The sequence below is a fragment of the Pristiophorus japonicus genome, chromosome 13 (genome assembly GCF_044704955.1).
Source record: "Pristiophorus japonicus isolate sPriJap1 chromosome 13, sPriJap1.hap1, whole genome shotgun sequence".
Taxonomy (NCBI): Eukaryota; Metazoa; Chordata; class Chondrichthyes; family Pristiophoridae; genus Pristiophorus; species Pristiophorus japonicus.
This window is the reverse complement of record NC_091989.1, coordinates 67,371,399-67,387,855: the sequence shown is the minus strand read 5'-3', so window position 1 is coordinate 67,387,855 and position 16,457 is coordinate 67,371,399. Positions and strand designations below refer to the sequence as shown.

General features: G+C 44.8%; 1 protein-coding gene across 2 annotated transcripts in view; it reads right to left on the bottom strand.

Annotated features, from left to right (window-relative positions):
• The window catches only part of cmasa (cytidine monophosphate N-acetylneuraminic acid synthetase a), a 49,427-nt gene that overhangs the window by 12,115 nt on the left and 20,855 nt on the right, over positions 1–16,457 (bottom strand). For both annotated transcript variants that reach the window (XM_070897601.1, XM_070897600.1), the window contains 3 exons: positions 12,568–12,698; positions 7,770–7,864; positions 345–492 (listed from right to left, as the gene is read on the bottom strand). In XM_070897601.1, coding sequence (XP_070753702.1) covers positions 345–492; positions 7,770–7,864; positions 12,568–12,698 — 374 coding nt within the window. The remainder of the gene's footprint in view (positions 1–344; positions 493–7,769; positions 7,865–12,567; positions 12,699–16,457) is intronic.

Below are 16,457 nucleotides of genomic sequence, written 5' to 3'. Positions count from 1 at the left end.
GGACACCTCTCTCTCCTCCTTTAAGACACTCCTTAAAACCTACCTCTTTGACCACCTGTCCTAATATGTGGTTCGGTGTCAAATTTTGTCTGATAATGCTCCTGTGGAGCATCATGGGACGTTTTACTATGTTAAAACCGCCACACAAGTGCAAGTTGTTGAATATTATTGGCTGCAAAAGGTCTTTTGGTCCTCTGAAGAGTCTAATGCAAGTTATACCTGTATGGTAATTGTGGTGAGAACTGTCTGCGGTACAACCACAGAATAAGGTTTTAAGTGATGGGCTGTAATTAATTTTGAAAAAGGTGCGCTAACAAAATAAAAAATGTCAACAGTATTCTCACCCGAACTTTTTTGTCCCTCAGCGTTTTGGCCACAGCATCCTGGAGATCAAGCAAGTTAAAACTCATCTGACTGCTGCCATCCTGGAGCAGTCCATCCAGGTTGCAAACCAGCAGCTTTATTTCATCGATCTTGCCAAAGTAACCGTAACTATCCAGGAAAGAAAAAATAACGGTCAGCTGCATAAGGACGATTTGTATAGGCAGCAAGAAGAAACAGAAAAAGTACATACCATCAACAAAGTCTGCCATTCTTTGATATTTAACCTCTACCAACAAATAGAAATTTGTTCCTTCGCAAACAGTAGAAAGTCAAGATGATCTCACCTCGGCCCTGCTGGTTCATAACCTCACTCAAGAAACAATTCAGTTCTTTACTCAAAAGAGTTAACAATGAGGACCTACAAAGCCAGCCTCTCCACCTCTTGCTCCTCCTTTAAGGCCCGGCTTAAAAGTTACCTCTTTGATCAAGCATTTGGACACCTGTCCTAATGTCTCCTTTTAGCTTGGTGTCAATCCTTCTTCAATTACGCTCCTGTGAAGCGCCTAGAGATATTTTACTACATTAAAGGTGCTATATTAGTGCAAGTTGTTGTTGTATGGCAATGAGGCTGATTATCAGTATAATATTATCAGGTGGTAATAGCACATTTTCCCATTGTTTTAAGTCTGCGTACAGTTTTGGTCTCCTTATTTAAGGAAGGATATACTTGCATTGGAGGCAGTTCAGAGAAGGTTCATGAGGTTGATTCCTGAGATGAAGGGGTTGTCTTATGAAGAAAGATTGAGCACGTTGGGTCTGTACTCATTGGAGTTTAGAAGAATGAGACGTGATCTTATTGCAACGTACAAGATTCTGAAGGGGGTTTAACAGGGTAGATGCGGAGAGAATGTTTCCCCTCATGAGGAATCCAGAACTAGGGGGCATAGTTTCAGAATAAGGGTCGCCCATTTAAAACGGAAATAAGGAGGAATGTCTTCTCAGAGGATCGTGAATCTTTGAAATTCTCTTCCCCAGGGAGCTGTGGAAGTTGGGTCATTGAATATATTTAAGGTGGAAATACAGATTTTTGAACGATAAGGGAGTCAAGGGTTATGGGGAGTGGGTGGGGAAGTGGAGTAGAGGCCAAGATCAGATCAGCCATGATCTTATTGAATGGCGGAGCAGGCTCGAGGGGCCAAATGGCCGACTCCTGCTCCTATTTCTTATCTTATGTAAGTCACATATTGGATCACCACTCGTATCTTTCAGGCCCCCTTCATAAAACAGGCGATCATATGATGCTTCCCTATGGTGACGACCGCCATAGATGGGTGGAAAGCACTGGGAAAAGGTCTAAAAATCACAGTTCCATTCCTGGGTAAGTCTGTGGCTTTTGAGAAGACAGTTGAAGGTGGAGAAAGAGGTGAGACAAGATCCACAGACGGGGTTACAGAGATAGGACCAAGGCAACTGTAGGCTCTGCCACCAACTGTGGGATGAAACGGGAGGAGGGGGCAGGAGGAGAAAGAGAGAAGTACAGAAGGATGGAATCAGAGAAATGGAGCATTTGGGTGGAGTTATAAGGCTAGAGGAGTTTGTAGAGATAGGGCAGAGCAAGGAAAGAGAGGGATTCAAAAACGAGAATGCATAACTTTATTTTTTTCCCCTGGGCAGGGGATGGGTAGCCAATGAAAGTCAGCAAGGGCAAGGGTGATGGATAAATTAAACTCAGTGCAAGATAGGACTCAAGTAGCAGAGGTTTGATCAAGTTAAGAAGTTGGAACTAAGAAATAGCAATGGACAGAAAACACTGGAGGGCGTAGTTTCATTGAGCTCAATTTTGGCCAAGCCCGTTTTTCGGCGCACTTACTGGAGTTGCGCCGCTTATGTACGTTCCGAGATGCGCCGAAAAAAACGTTGCAACTTTGGCCGCTGTCTGGCCTCTTCACTGCAGCCGCGCAGCACGGCCAGTCGAGTCGGGGGGTGGAGCCTGCGTTCTGCGTTGGAAAAATGTGCCGGGACGTCTGCACATGTGCAGTGGAGAATGGTGATGTCCACGCATGAGCAGTAGCGCTGTGAGTTGGCAATCAGCCATTTTTAAAGAGCTAGCTGCTTGTGTTTTGGTGCCAGAAGGGGTGCTGTGGTAGGAAAATCACTGCTGAATTCAAGAAGCAGTGCTCTGTTTGGTAAAATCAGTGCTGCATGCCAGCAGAAGTGCCAGAAGGAGCGCTGTATTTGGAAAAATCACTGCTGCATGCAAAATAAGTACTGTGTGTTTGGAAAAATCACTGTGTGTCTAAGAGCATTGGAAAAGTGCTGAGTGTCTCAGAGCAGCTGCAGCAATACTGCAACGTGGACCAAGAACAAAGAATTTTTTGCTGGAGGAAGTGGAGATACTAGTTAATGTCATTGAGACCAAATGGCAGGAGCTAGACACCAGCAGAGGTCGCACAAAAGTTCCACCCAAAGAAATGAAGAAATGCTGGACCCAAGTTGCAGAAGATTGCTGCGCATTGGTGAACACCAAGAGATCTGGAGGCCAGTGTAAAAAGAAATGGCAGGACCTTGGTCAAGTAGTTAGTGTAAAAAAGATTTTCATTTATTCAATGCAATTGCAATTGTAAATGTGACCAGCTGTATATGTTCCATCCAGCAGAAAGACACCCTCTCTAAAAAGTTGCATTTTCATTTTTGCAGAAGAAATTGGCCCACAACAAAAGGGAAAGAACTCGAACAGGAGGAGACCCGCCAAATCTGCACACACGAACACTTTTGGAAGATAGGGTCGCTGCTTTGATGGGTCCTGCCTGGAGAAAAACAATCAGTACTGCACAAGCTGGGCCCACACTCGAGGGAGAGGGTAAGTCCTGCAAATTCATCATGACCCTTCAAATCAACCTGCTGCCTGGCCTATGTGTGATCCTACTCATGCCCCCCCATCCTTCCCCCTCCTCTGCTGCTAACCATTTGACTGTTCTGTTATATTTTGCAGAACCTGATGCAGAAGATGATGCAGATGCGGACGAGCCTGAAGACGAGAACATCTTCCAAGCCAACCCTCCAGACTAACATGGCGGTGAGGGGGAGTTGGGTCAGCTGGATGAAACTACCACTTACATACTGAATATGGAGCATGTGCAGTTATCGGAGTTGCCAGCCCCTTCCATGACTAATGGTTTGAGTTCTGGTGGGACATGCCTTAGTTTCCCCCATTCCATGACTAGTGGTTTGAGTTCTGGTGGGACATTCCATGGTTTCTCACAATCCGAGGTTGTGTGTCGCAGTAGTGGGATGCAGCAAGTAACGCCTAGGGCCCCACTGTCCGAGGATGCAGGTCCCAGTGGGATGACGCAAGGCGCACCCAGGGACCCACTGTCCGAGGATGCGGGTCCCACTGGGATGCCACGAGGCAGACCCAGGGTGAGGGGAAGGAGAAATCGACCACGCTTTCCTGAGATGCAGGATGCAACAGATGTGGTTCAGATCATGGCATTGAGATCATGGCGGAGAGCATTGACCTAACCCAATCACTCCATCAGTGGGGTGAGCGATGAGGTAGCAGGACTGTCGGGAGAAGTAACAGCAATGGCATGGGAAATGGGAACGATGTCTGGGAACATCAGTGAGGGAGGGAATGTTAGAGGTAGTGGAAAGGACGACACTGGCAATGACACAGGCCATGAGGGAGGGCATGTGTGAGTTAGCTGCTGCAATAAGGGAACATACCCAGACCAAGCGCCCATTGACAGAATCAACTCTCACTCCCACTGCTATCCCCACACAAGCCTCTGAAGAGACCCAAGCCGGGCCCTCCACATTAACACCTGACCGCTCCCCCTCGCCCCCACCCCCTCGCCCCCCACCCCACCTCACCCCACCACCCATCAAGAAGTGCACATTAAATGAGATATTACAAGGAATAAGCTTGGTACCAAGCCCAAAATCACTGTGCCACCGCCTGTGGGCAGGGGTGGTGGAGTCCAAGACCAGGGCTAAGGGGGATGAGAGATGGATGCAGCCTTTCTTTGCTGCTGCTGTTGTTGTTGATGTTACTGTTGCAACTATTCTCAAATTGAAAGTTTTTTGTAAGTTATGTAAACTTACAACTTTATAAGTGATAAGAACATAAGAAACAGGAACAGGAGTAGGCCATACGGCCCCTCGAGCCTGCTCCGCCATTCAATAAGATCATGGCTGATCTGATCATGAACTCAGCTCCACTTCCCCGCCCACTCCCCATAACCCCTTATCGTTTAAGAGACTGTTTATTTCTGTCTTAAATTTATTCAATGTCCCAGCTTCCACAGCTCTCTGAGGCAGCGAATTCCACAGATTTACAACCCTCAGAGAAGAAATTTCTTCTCGTCTCAGTTTTAAATGGGCGGCCCCTTATTCTAAGATCATGCCCTCTAGTTCTAGTCTCCCCCATCAGTGGAAACATCCTCTTTGCATCCACCTTGTCAAGCCCCCACATAATCTTATACGTTTCGATAAAATCACCTCTCATTCTCCTGAATTCCAATTGGCAAACGTAGTTTGAAGGACAAATCTATTAAAGAGTTTTATGAAGGTGTAACTAGCAGGGTCGATAAGGGGGAACCAGTGAATGTAGTACATTTGGATTTTCAAAAGGCATTCAATAAGGTGCCACACAAGAGGTTTGTTATATAACATTAGAGGTCATGGAATTGTGGATAATATATTAGCTTAGATTGAGGATTGGTTAACAGACAGAAAACAGAGTAGGAATAAATGGGTCATTTTCGGGTTGGCAGGTTGTAAATAGTATGCTGTCGCAAGAATCAGTGCTTGGACCTCAGCTATTTGTAATCTATATCATGACTTAGACGAGGGAACTGAGTGTAATGTATCCAAGTTTTCTAACAAAGCTAGGCGGGAAAGTAAGATGCAAGGCGGATGCAAAGAGAGATTGACAGGTTAAGTGAGTGGGCAAGGTGGCAGATAAGATATAATGTGGGGAAATGTGAAATTATCCACTTTGGTAGGAAGAATATATATATTTTTAAAGTTGAGAGAGTAGCAAATGTTGGTATGCAGAGAGGTTTGTGTGTCCCTGTACACAAATCACAGAAAGTTAATCACAGAAAGTTAACATGCAAGTACAGCAAGCAATTAGGAAGGCAAATGGTATATTAGCCTTTATTTCAAGGGGGTTGTAGTCAACATTCTCCCCAATTTTTCTTTGGGTGCACGGCCCCTTTAAGGGGCTGTGCGGTCCATTCAGTTTCATGCGTGCACAATATTTAACATGGGAAAAGCCGGACCTGCACGGCCATTAGAAACAACCTCTCTGCATCTACCTTGCCAATCCCCCTCAGTATCTTCTATGTTTCAATTAGTTCACCTCTCATTCTTCTAAACTCGAGAGTATAGGCTCAATCTATTCAAAACTCTCCTCATAGGACAATCCTCTCAGCCCAGGAAACAATCTATTTTAACTTTTGTTGCATCGCCTCGAAGGCAAGTACATCCTTCCTCAGATAAAGAGACCAAAAACTGTGCACAGTACTCCAGATGTGGGTCTCACCAGAACCCTGTACAATTGTAGCAAGACTTAGTTTCTCCCCATTTATAAAAATATTCTATTTTTCTATTCTTCCTAACATAGTGAATAACCTCACCTTTCCCCACATTATACTCCATCTGCCACCTTATTGTCCACTCACTTAACCTTTGTAAGCTCGGTGTTCTCCTCACAGCTTACTTTTCCACCTAGCTTTGTATTGTCAGCAAACTTGAATACATTACACTCGGTCCCTTCATCCAAGTCATTAATATAGATTGTAAATAGCCAAGGCCCAAGCATTGATCCTTGCGGCATCCTACTAGTTAAAGCCTGCCAACCTGAAAATTACCCATTTATCCCTACTCTGTTTTCTGCCTGTTAACAAATCCTCTATCCATGCTAATATATTACCCCCAACCCCATTTAGCCCTTAACTTGCAGAACAACTCTTAATGTGGCACCTTATCGTAACAACTTTTTATGTGGCAGCTTTTGGAAATTCAAATATACTACATCTACTGGTTCCCCTTTATCTACCCTGCTAGTTACATCATCATGTTACCCAATACTCAAACATACTGTAAATTAAGTAATGTGCACAGCAATTTAGAAATTGAGCACAAAATTCTGAAACAGATGTAGCAAAATGGCCAAATAGTTTCTCTGTCGTGAGAGAACAGAAACAAACTTGATGTTGATAAATGGTGGAGAGGAAAAGAAAGAACCTTCATTTATATAGCATCTTTCACAACCTCAAGACATGCCATTTACAGCCAATTAAGTATTTTGAAGTGTAATATAAGGAAATAGGTCAACCAAAATGTGCATAGTAAGGTCCCACAAACAGAAATTCAAAAATCCGATTTAGTAATGTTGGTTGCGGGATAGTAAGGGTATACCTGAGAATGAGGCCTTAAATGGTAATGCTGCAGGAGACATTACTGGACCATTTCTGAGATTTTCCTGGGGCAAAATTCTTACCAGGCGATATCCCCCCCCTCTTTCTCCCCTCCCTCCCTCCTTCCCAAACCCTCCGCTCCGCTGGACGGAAGAATTCTGATTGATATGTGGAAGCTGAACAAAAGAGAAAGAATTCTTGGAAAATTAATGCCATATCAACGCATCAGAAATGTTGGACTCGTTAAAAGAGCTAAAAATTTGCCGACCTTGCGCCCGTATTTTTGGTGACATTGACATTTTTCGCGAAAAACTGGGTGGCGGGAAATTCAGAGTCGCCTTGCGGCGGCAGTTTTTAGGTACCGCTGGGGAGTGGACCACCGCCGTGCAAGACTTGGAATATCGCTTTCACCAAAAATTTGGCTCAGCGTGCACCCGTATATAGGATGAAAAATAACGCCAGGTAAAAAGCTGTGTTGCAGCCCTTTGATCAGCGGGAAGTATGAAGACCTGCAGAAAAAGGTAAGTTAAAGTTTTTATTTTTTAGTTTTTTTGCAGCGATTTGCAAGTTAAGTGTCTTGTGAATGTTTTGTGATTTTATTTTTATTTTTTGCAATTTTTGGGGGATGTTTTCCCCCCCCTCCCAAGGCCTCTCTCGCAGCGTTATCAGTCTCGGAGAAAAATTGCAGAAAATTCGCAGCTCGCGCCACAAATCCTTGTGCCATGCCAATTTTTACTGCTGGGCGAAGTGAAGCTTGAATTTTATGCCTTGTAGCGGTAGTGGAGTGAAAGCGGTATTTTTGCCGAAAAAATACCGTTTGCCAAAAAGTGAATTTCTAGCCCTTTCTCTCTCCACAGGTTCTGCCTGACCTGAGCATTTCCAGCATTTTCTGTTTTTATTACAGAAATCTGGTATCAGATCATCACATTACAATGCAGTTACAGTCACTCAAAAATACATGTATTGCAGTTAGTTGAATGTGATAAATTTCAGCTGTTTATTGAGGAAAGAACATTTTACCTGATTATTCTCTGTTCTGCAATGGGCCAGTCGATGTCGACATCAATGTCCACACTATATTCTGGTGCCATCTCATAGTAGGCTACCTTACCACCCTAGGCAAGAAAACAGGTCATGTGGATAAATGTTCACAATAATGGGAACATTAAAAACTCTCAATTATAAATTATGTGCCAAAGCCTCTTTCTAAAATAGTTATTAATTTTCATAAGACATGGCCCCTGACTTCCTCACAGCAAACAATAAGGAGCATATTCCATGGTTAGTGGAAAGAAGCAAATGTATTGCCACATCCTATTTCTGCAATCTTCTCCAGTCTTGTATCTATCCCATGGTGCTCCATGCATTCCCCTCCCTCCCTATGTCCCACGATTTGGAGAGGGCAAAGCCTTCAGTTGCCTTGGCCCCATTCTCCACAACTCCCTCCCTAAAGCCATTTATCTCTCCACTTTTCTTGCCTTGAACAACCTTCTCAAAACTCATCTTTTCAACCAAACTTTGGGTTCCTCTGCTTATCCTCTCCCTCCATGGCCCAACGTATATGTCCCCATCTATTTCCATTTGTGAAGTGCCTCAAGTCTTTCTTTGTAAAAAAAAAACTTTACCGGTGTCCACGTAATTGCAAGTTGTTTCTTTAGAAAGAGAAAAGAACGAACTTTCATTTATATAGCGATGTGTGTATACAACCAATGATCTACATTTGAAATGCAGCAACTGATATATATGCAAACACAGCAGTCAATTTGTGTATATTGAGGTCCCACAATGGGATTAATGACCAGTTAATCTTTTAGGGGAAATATTAAACCGAGGTCCTATCTGCCCGCTCAGGTGGACATAAAAGATCCCATGGCACTATTTTGAAGAGGAACAGGGGAGTTCTTCCTGATGTCCTGGTCAATATTTATCCCTCAATCAAAATCAGTAAAACCAGATTAACTGGTCATTATCTCATTGCTGTTTGTGGAAGCTTGTTGTGGGGAAAATTGGCTGCCGCGTTTCCTACACTACAAGTGACTACACTTCAAAAGTCACTTCATTGGCTGTAAAGCACTTTGGGACATCCTGAGGTCTTGAAAGGAGCGATATAAATGCAAGTTCTTGCTTTCTCAATCTGCTTTCAGCGACGTTTTTTTTATACACCAATTCTACAAAGATCAGAGAGTTGAAAATGATCTCGGTCGGTGTATATTCACGTCGGGTATAAATTTACCAGTTGTTGATTGGTTTTGGAATCATGTTTTGCACCCCCCCCACCCCCCAACCACCACCCTGAGAGATCCAAAAGAGAGTCTGTTTCAAGGTTTTACTGTTTTGTTTAGTTAGGGTCAACAGAGAGAAGCCGTGCTCAAAAAATATACATCCATTGTGTTTGTACTTCTTAAAAGCTGCTTGGAATGCTTTATCTGATCTAAAGGTTAACTAGATGGTAAATTTGAATTTGAGGGATGAATAGGGGTTTTGTCAGCAGGTGGTTTTAGTCACTGAGGTGTTGAAACAGGTGAAATTCCAGATAACACATATGTACTTATCCCAACATCCACGACATGGCGTTCCATCAGTTTGATGCAGCTTTATCATGCAACACCAAAAGCATCTAGCTACAACACAAAAGCAAAATACTGTGGATGCTGGAATCTGGAATAAAAACAGAAAATGCTGAAAATCTCAGCGGGTCAGGCAGCATCTGTGGAGAGGAAGCAGAGTTAACGTTTCGGTGCGACAACCCTTCATCAGAACTGGAGTGTTCAGAAAGAACAGATTCTTAACAAGCACTGAGAGGGGGAGGGGAAGAAAGAACAAAAGGGAAGGTCCGTGATAGATTGGAAGACAGGAGAGGTTAGAGAGACAAAAGGGATGAAGGCCCAAATTCAAATGGTAATGCCAGGAGTTAGAAAAACATTGCTCTGAAATTTTTGAACTCGTTGTCGAGTCCAGAAGGCTCAAAGCATTTAGCTTCTCATCTACATCGAGGATCTGATCCCCTTTGGTCATTACAAACAACTTGCCTTTATATAGCATATTTAACACAGAAACACTTCCCAAGGTGCTTCTTTGTAGAAAAAGAGCTTTTCACTAATGCATTTCGCTTCAGTGCTCAATATTCCAAAATCAATTCTCTGCCTCAGAGAGCTGTGGAGGTTGGGTCATTAAATATATTTAAGGTGGAGATAGACAGATTTTAGAACGATAGGGGAGTCAAGGGTTATGGGGAACGGGCAGGGAAGTGGAGTTGAGGCCAAGATCAGATCAGCCATGATCTTACTGAATGGCGGAGCAGGCTCGAGGGGCTAAATGGACAACTCCTGATCCTATTTCATAGGTTCTTATCACCCCAGAGGCCTGTGTCACTACTAACCACCTCTTTCCTCCTCATGTCTTGATGCCAGTTGCAAGGAACTCACGGTGCTTTTCATCTCCAGAATTGAATCGATTTGCTCAAAAAAGCATCTAGGCCTTGACTTGGATAATCACACCTGAGCTACACTGGAGATCAGCAGCCCCGTCCCCCCACACAAGTGCCTCAAATCCTGTGGGGGCAGGGGGCAGGGGTTGCTCTGGAAAAGTCTTGCACCTGCTTGGGTAAGTAATCTGAAGCTCAATGCAAGCTCGAGGAACAGCACCTCATCTTTCGTTTAGGCACTTTACAGCCTTCTGGACTCAAAGCAATGTGTAAAGAGGACACAAAAAATCTGCAAAAGGACATAGACAGGCTAAGTGAGTGAGCAAAAATTTGGCAGATGGAGTATAATGTTGGAAAGTGTGAGGTCATGCACTTTGGCAGAAAAAAAATCAAAGAGCAAGTTATTATTTAAGTGGAGAAAGATTGCAAAGTGCCGCAGTACAGCGGGACCTGGGGGTACTTGTGCATGAAACGCAAAAGGTTAGTATGCAGGTACAGCAAGTGATCAGGAAGGCCAATAGAATCTTGGCCTTTATTGCAAAGGGGATGGAGTATAAAAGCAGGGAAGTTTTGCTACAGCTATACAAGGTATTGGTGAGGCCACACCTGGAATACTGCATGCAATTTTGGTTTCCATATTTACAAAAGGATATACTTGCTTTGGAGGCAGTTCAGAGAAGGTTCACTAGGTTGATTCCGGAGATGAGGGGGTTGACTTATGAGGAAAGATTGAGTAGGTTGGGCCTCTACTTATTGGAATTCAGAAGAATGAGAGGTGATCTTATCGAAACGTATAAGATTATGAGGGGGCTCCACAAGGTGAATGCAGAGAGAATGTTTCCACTGATGGGGGAGACTAGAACTAGGGGGCATGATCTTAGAATAAGGGGCCACCCATTTAAAACTGAGATGAGGAGAAATTTCTTCTCTGAGGGTTGTAAATCTGTGAAATTCGCTGCCTCAGAGAGCTGTGGAAGCTGGGACATTGAATAAATTTAAGACAGAAATAGACAGTTTCTTAAACAATAAGGGGATAAGGGGTTAAGGGGAGCAGGCAGGGAAGTGGAGCTGAGTCCATGATCAGATCAGCCATGATCGTATTAAATGGCGGAGCAGGCTCGAGGGGCCGTCCTATTTCTTATGTTCTTAATACCGAGTTCACCAATTTCAGAGCATAACCACCTCTGCCCATCTTTGGCTCCCTTTCTTCCCCCCTCCCGGATGTTTTTTTTCCTCTGGGTCTTCAATGGCAGCTGGTCATTATTCTGCCATTCAGACCCTATCTAGTCTAATCTTTTTCTAACTCCTGTCATTACCATTTCAATTCGGCCCATCATCCCTTGTCTCTCTAATCTCTCCTGTCTTCCACCCTATCACAGACATTCCCTTTTGTTCTTTGTTCCCCTCCCCCTTTCAGTACTTCTTAAGAATGCGCTCTTTTCGAACATTTGCCAGTTCTGACGAAGGATCATCAACCTGAAACGTTAACTCTGTTTTTCTCTCCACAGACGCTGCCTGACCTGCTGAGATTTCCACCATTTTCTGTTTTTAGTTCAGATTCCAGCATCCGCGGTATTTTGCTTTTGAATAATTAATAGCCTTTGACTGAACGACTCTTCAGTCCAGGGCTCCAGCACAGGCCATAGCGCCAGGGTTCACCTACATGCCGGTTTTGAGCAATCAAGAAAAATTAAGCAAGATTCCAGGAATACCCCTTCCCTTACCGCTGCTTGCGAGAACCCTGGGCCTATGCCTACTACAGAGGCAGGTCCAGCTGTGTCAAAGAGGGATCCCAGGAATCCTCGGGCAATGCAACAGGGATGGAGACTTGACTAAAGGTCGTGCGTTCAATTCCCAGAGACTTGAGCACATCAATCTAGGCTGACACTCCAGTGCAGTGCTGGGGGAGCAATGCAGTGTCGGAGATGCCGTCTTTTGGATGAGATGTTAAACCGAGGTCCTGTTTACTCGCTCAGGTGAATTTAAACGATCCCATGGCACTATTTCGAAGACGAGCAGGGGAGCTATCCTCGGTGCCCTGGCCAATATTTATCCCTCAATCAACAAAACAAAAAAAAACAGATTATCTGGGCATTATCACATTTCTGTTTGTGGGAGCAAATTGGCTGCCGCGTTTCCCACATTACAACAGTGACTACACTCCAAAAGTACTTCATTGGCTGTAAAGCGCTTGGAGACGTCCAGTGGTCGTGAAAGCTGCTATATAAATGCAAGTCTTTCTTTCTTTAACAGGTCTCCGTCTCTTTATCCTCTGCCCGGTGCCTGGAAAATCCCAATTCCCACGGGCTGGGATAGAGGAAAATCTCCCACATCCGGTGAGGTTTCATTTGATACAGTGACTGGATCCCTGTCAAATTCAGGTCAGCCAGTTACCTGAAGGCATCCTTGCTGAAGTAATGCCCTGGTGGCAAAATAGAACGACCCATTCTCACAGAGTTCTCCACTCCAATCCTGTCTTCGTGGTCGTTTAGTTGGATCCAGATTTAGAGGTTTTGTTAATTCACCTATCGTCAAATAAAAAAGAGAAAATAGAATTCAATAAATTTGGGATTTACACATGGGGGGCAGGGGGGGGGGGGGAGATAACCAGTACTCATTGCTTTGAATTGAACCATTTTGAGGGTAATTTTATCCCAACTCGGCGGGCGGGAAAACTGAAGGATTGGATCGGGTGGAATATCCGATATTACAGACCACTGGCTTCGATGGAGTGTTCCATCAGGCACGGTGTGAAACCAACGTTGCACCCAATCCGGTCAGTTTGCCGAGGGGTGCATCAAGTTAAAATTGTGCCAACTGAAGCCCATCCTCACATCAGATTACTGAATCATATCATCAATTTAATGAGGATGGCCAAAAGCCTGTCCTTGTTCAGTACCCACCCCTTCAAACGTCCATGACGGAGTTCCGAGTTCCGAGTAGAGCGCTTGCTTAGGGAGTCTCGTATCTGGCATGCGGACAGTGTGGCCTGTCCAGCGGAGCTAATCAAGTGTTGTCAGTGCTTCAATGTTGGGGATGTTGGCCTGGTCAAGGACGCTAATGTTGGTGCATCTGCCCTCCCAGGGGATTTGTAGGATCTTGCGGAGACATCGTTGGTGGTATTTCTCCAGCGACTTGAGCCTTTATATCTTTGTACAGAGCATCAACAACAAAGAGTAGGAGTAAAACACCATCCGGGCATATCGACAGGGTAGGGACAGTTACCCAAACAAACGTTCTGTACACCAATGCAGGTTGCATACAATGAGTTGGAAGCACAAATTCAATTTAAAGGGTATGATGTAGTCGCCATTACAGAGGCCTGGCTACAGGCTAGGCATGACTGGGAGCTCAGTATCCTAGGCCATAGGATCTTTAGAAAGGGCAGGGAGATTGGGAAGGAGGAGGAGTAGCTGTATTGATAAAAGCTATTACTACAGGAGCAGAAAGAAAGGCTTTCGGTAAAACGGGCAGTTGCTTATATCAGTCAAAAATCAAAAAACCAACCACCACCTGAATTAACCTCAATTTGAAAGTTGTCGCTGATAGCATCTTGCGACTACGTTTATTTTCTGCTGGACCACTTATGTTTACTTACCAGCTCACACCCCATTTAGGTGATGACCTTTACCGAAAGCCTTTCTTTCTGCTCCTGTAGTAGTAGCTTTTATCAATACGGCTACTCCTCCTCCTTCCCAATCTCCCTGCCCTTTCTAAAGATCCTATGGCCTAGGATACTGAGCTCCCAGTCATGCCCAGCCTGTAGCCAGGCCTCTGTAATGGCGACTACATCATACCCTTTAAGTTGAATTTGTGCTTCCAACTCATTGTATGCAACCTGCATTGGTGTACAGAACGCTTGTTTGGGTAACTGTCCCTACCCTGTCGATATGCCCTGGTGTTTTACATAGAAACATAGAAAATAGGTGCAGGAGCAGGCCATTCAGCCCTTCTAGCTTGCACCGTCATTCAATGAATTCATGGCTGAACATGAAACTTCAGTACCCCCTTCCTGCTTTCTCGCCATACCCCTTGATCCCCCGAGTAGTAAGGACTTCATCCAACTCCCTTTTGAATATATTTAGTGAATTGGCCTCAACTACTTTCTGTGGTAGAGAATTCCACAGGTTCACCACTCTCTGGGTGAAGAAGTTTCTCCTCATCTCGGTCCTAAATGGCTTACCCCTTATTCTTAGACTGTGACCCCTGGTTCTGGACTTCCCCAACATTGGGAACATTCTTCCTGCATCTAACCTGTCTAAACCCGTCAGAATTTTAAACGTTTCTATGAGGTCTCCTCTCATTCTTCTGAATTCCAGTGAATACAAGCCCAGTTGATCCAGTCTTTCTTGATAGGTCAGTCCCACCATCCCGGGAATCAGTCTGGTGAATCTTCGCTGCACTCCCTCAATAGCAAGAATGTCCTTCCTCAAGTTAGGAGACCAAAACTGTACACAATACTCCAGGTGTGGCCTCACCAAGGCCCTGTACAACTGTAGCAACACCTCCCTGCCCCTGTACTCAAATCCCCTCGCTATGAAGGCCAACATGCCATTTGCTTTCTTAACCGCCTGCTGTACCTGCATGCCAACCTTCAATGACTGATGTACCATGACATCCAGGTCTCGTTACACCTCCCCTTTTCCTAATCTGTCACCATTCAGATAATAGTCTGTCTCTCTGTTTTTACCACCAAAGTGGATAACCTCACATTTATCCACATTATACTTCATCTGCCATTCATTTGCCCACTCACCTAACCTATCCAAGTCACTCTGCAGCCTCATAGCATCCTCCTCGCAGCTCACACTGCCACCCAACTTAGTGTCATCCGCAAATTTGGAGATACTACATTTAATCCCCTCGTCTAAATCATTAATGTACAATGTAAACAGCTGGGGCCCCAGCACAGAACCTTGCGGTACCCCACTAGTCACTGCCTGCCATTCTGAAAAGTACCCATTTACTCCTACTCTTTGCTTCCTGTCTGACAACCAGTTCTCAATCCACGTCAGCACACTATCCCCAATCCCATGTGCTTTAACTTTGCACATTAATCTCTTGTGTGGGACCTTGTCGAACTCCTACTCCTACTCTTTGTTGTTAATGCTTTGTACAAAGATATAAAGGCTCAAGTCGCTGGAGAAATACCACCAACGATGTCTCCACAAGATCCTACAAATCCCCTGGGAGGACAGACGCACCAACATTAGCGTCCTTGACCAGGCCAACATCCCCAGCATTGAAGCACTGACCACACTTGATCAGCTCCGCTGGGCAGGCCACACTGTCCGCATGCTAGATACATGACACACCCTAAGCAAGCGCTCTACTCGGAACTCTGCCACGGCAAACGAGCCAAAGGTGGGCAGCGGAAACGTTACAAGGACGCCCTCAAAGCCTCCCTGATAAAGTGCAACATCCCCACTGACACCTGGGAGTCCCTGGCCAAAGGCCGCCCTAAGTGGAGGAAGTGCATCCGGGAGGGCGCTGAGCACCTCGAGTCTCGTCGGCGAGAGCATGCAGAAATCAAGCGCAGACAGCGGAAGGAACGTGCGGCAAACCTGTTCCACCCACCCCTTCCCTCAACGACTATCTGTCCCACCTGTGACAGGGACTGTGGTTCTCGTATTGGGCTGTTCAGCCACCTAAGGACTCATTTTAAGAGTGGAAGCAAGTCTTCCTCGATTCCGAGGGACTGCCTATGATGATGATGATATATTATCTAGTCATTTGATAGTGTAACCCAAGCATGTAAAATTAATACCCCCGTGACCTGAACCAGATATTCACATCTTACACACTCATTTCCTCAATCTCTCCAAAGGTGGACCGAGGTACGGTCACTTGGCCTAATCCCATTCCTTTTTATCTAACCACACCAACATAACCGCCTATGCCTTTCACAATCATGTGCTTATCCAGCTTCCCCTTGCACACATCTGTGCTCTTTGCCTCAGCTACTCCCTGTGGTAGCGACTTCCACATTCTAACCACTCTCTGGGTATGGAAGCTTCTCTTGAATTCCCTTGGATTTATTCCCTATTGGATTTAACTGACTGCACGGTACATTCGATTTTCTGTGCCTGTATGGTCAGAAGAGGCAAGATATGAATCGATAAGCTACTTTTATTTCTCAGAAAGGTGACCAAACAGAACAACAATTGTATTTATGTAGCACCTTTAAGCAGTGCTATGAGACAAAACAAATAAATTTGACACCGAGCCACATAAGGAGAAATTACGACAGACGACCAAAAGCTTGGTCAAAGAGGTACGTTTTA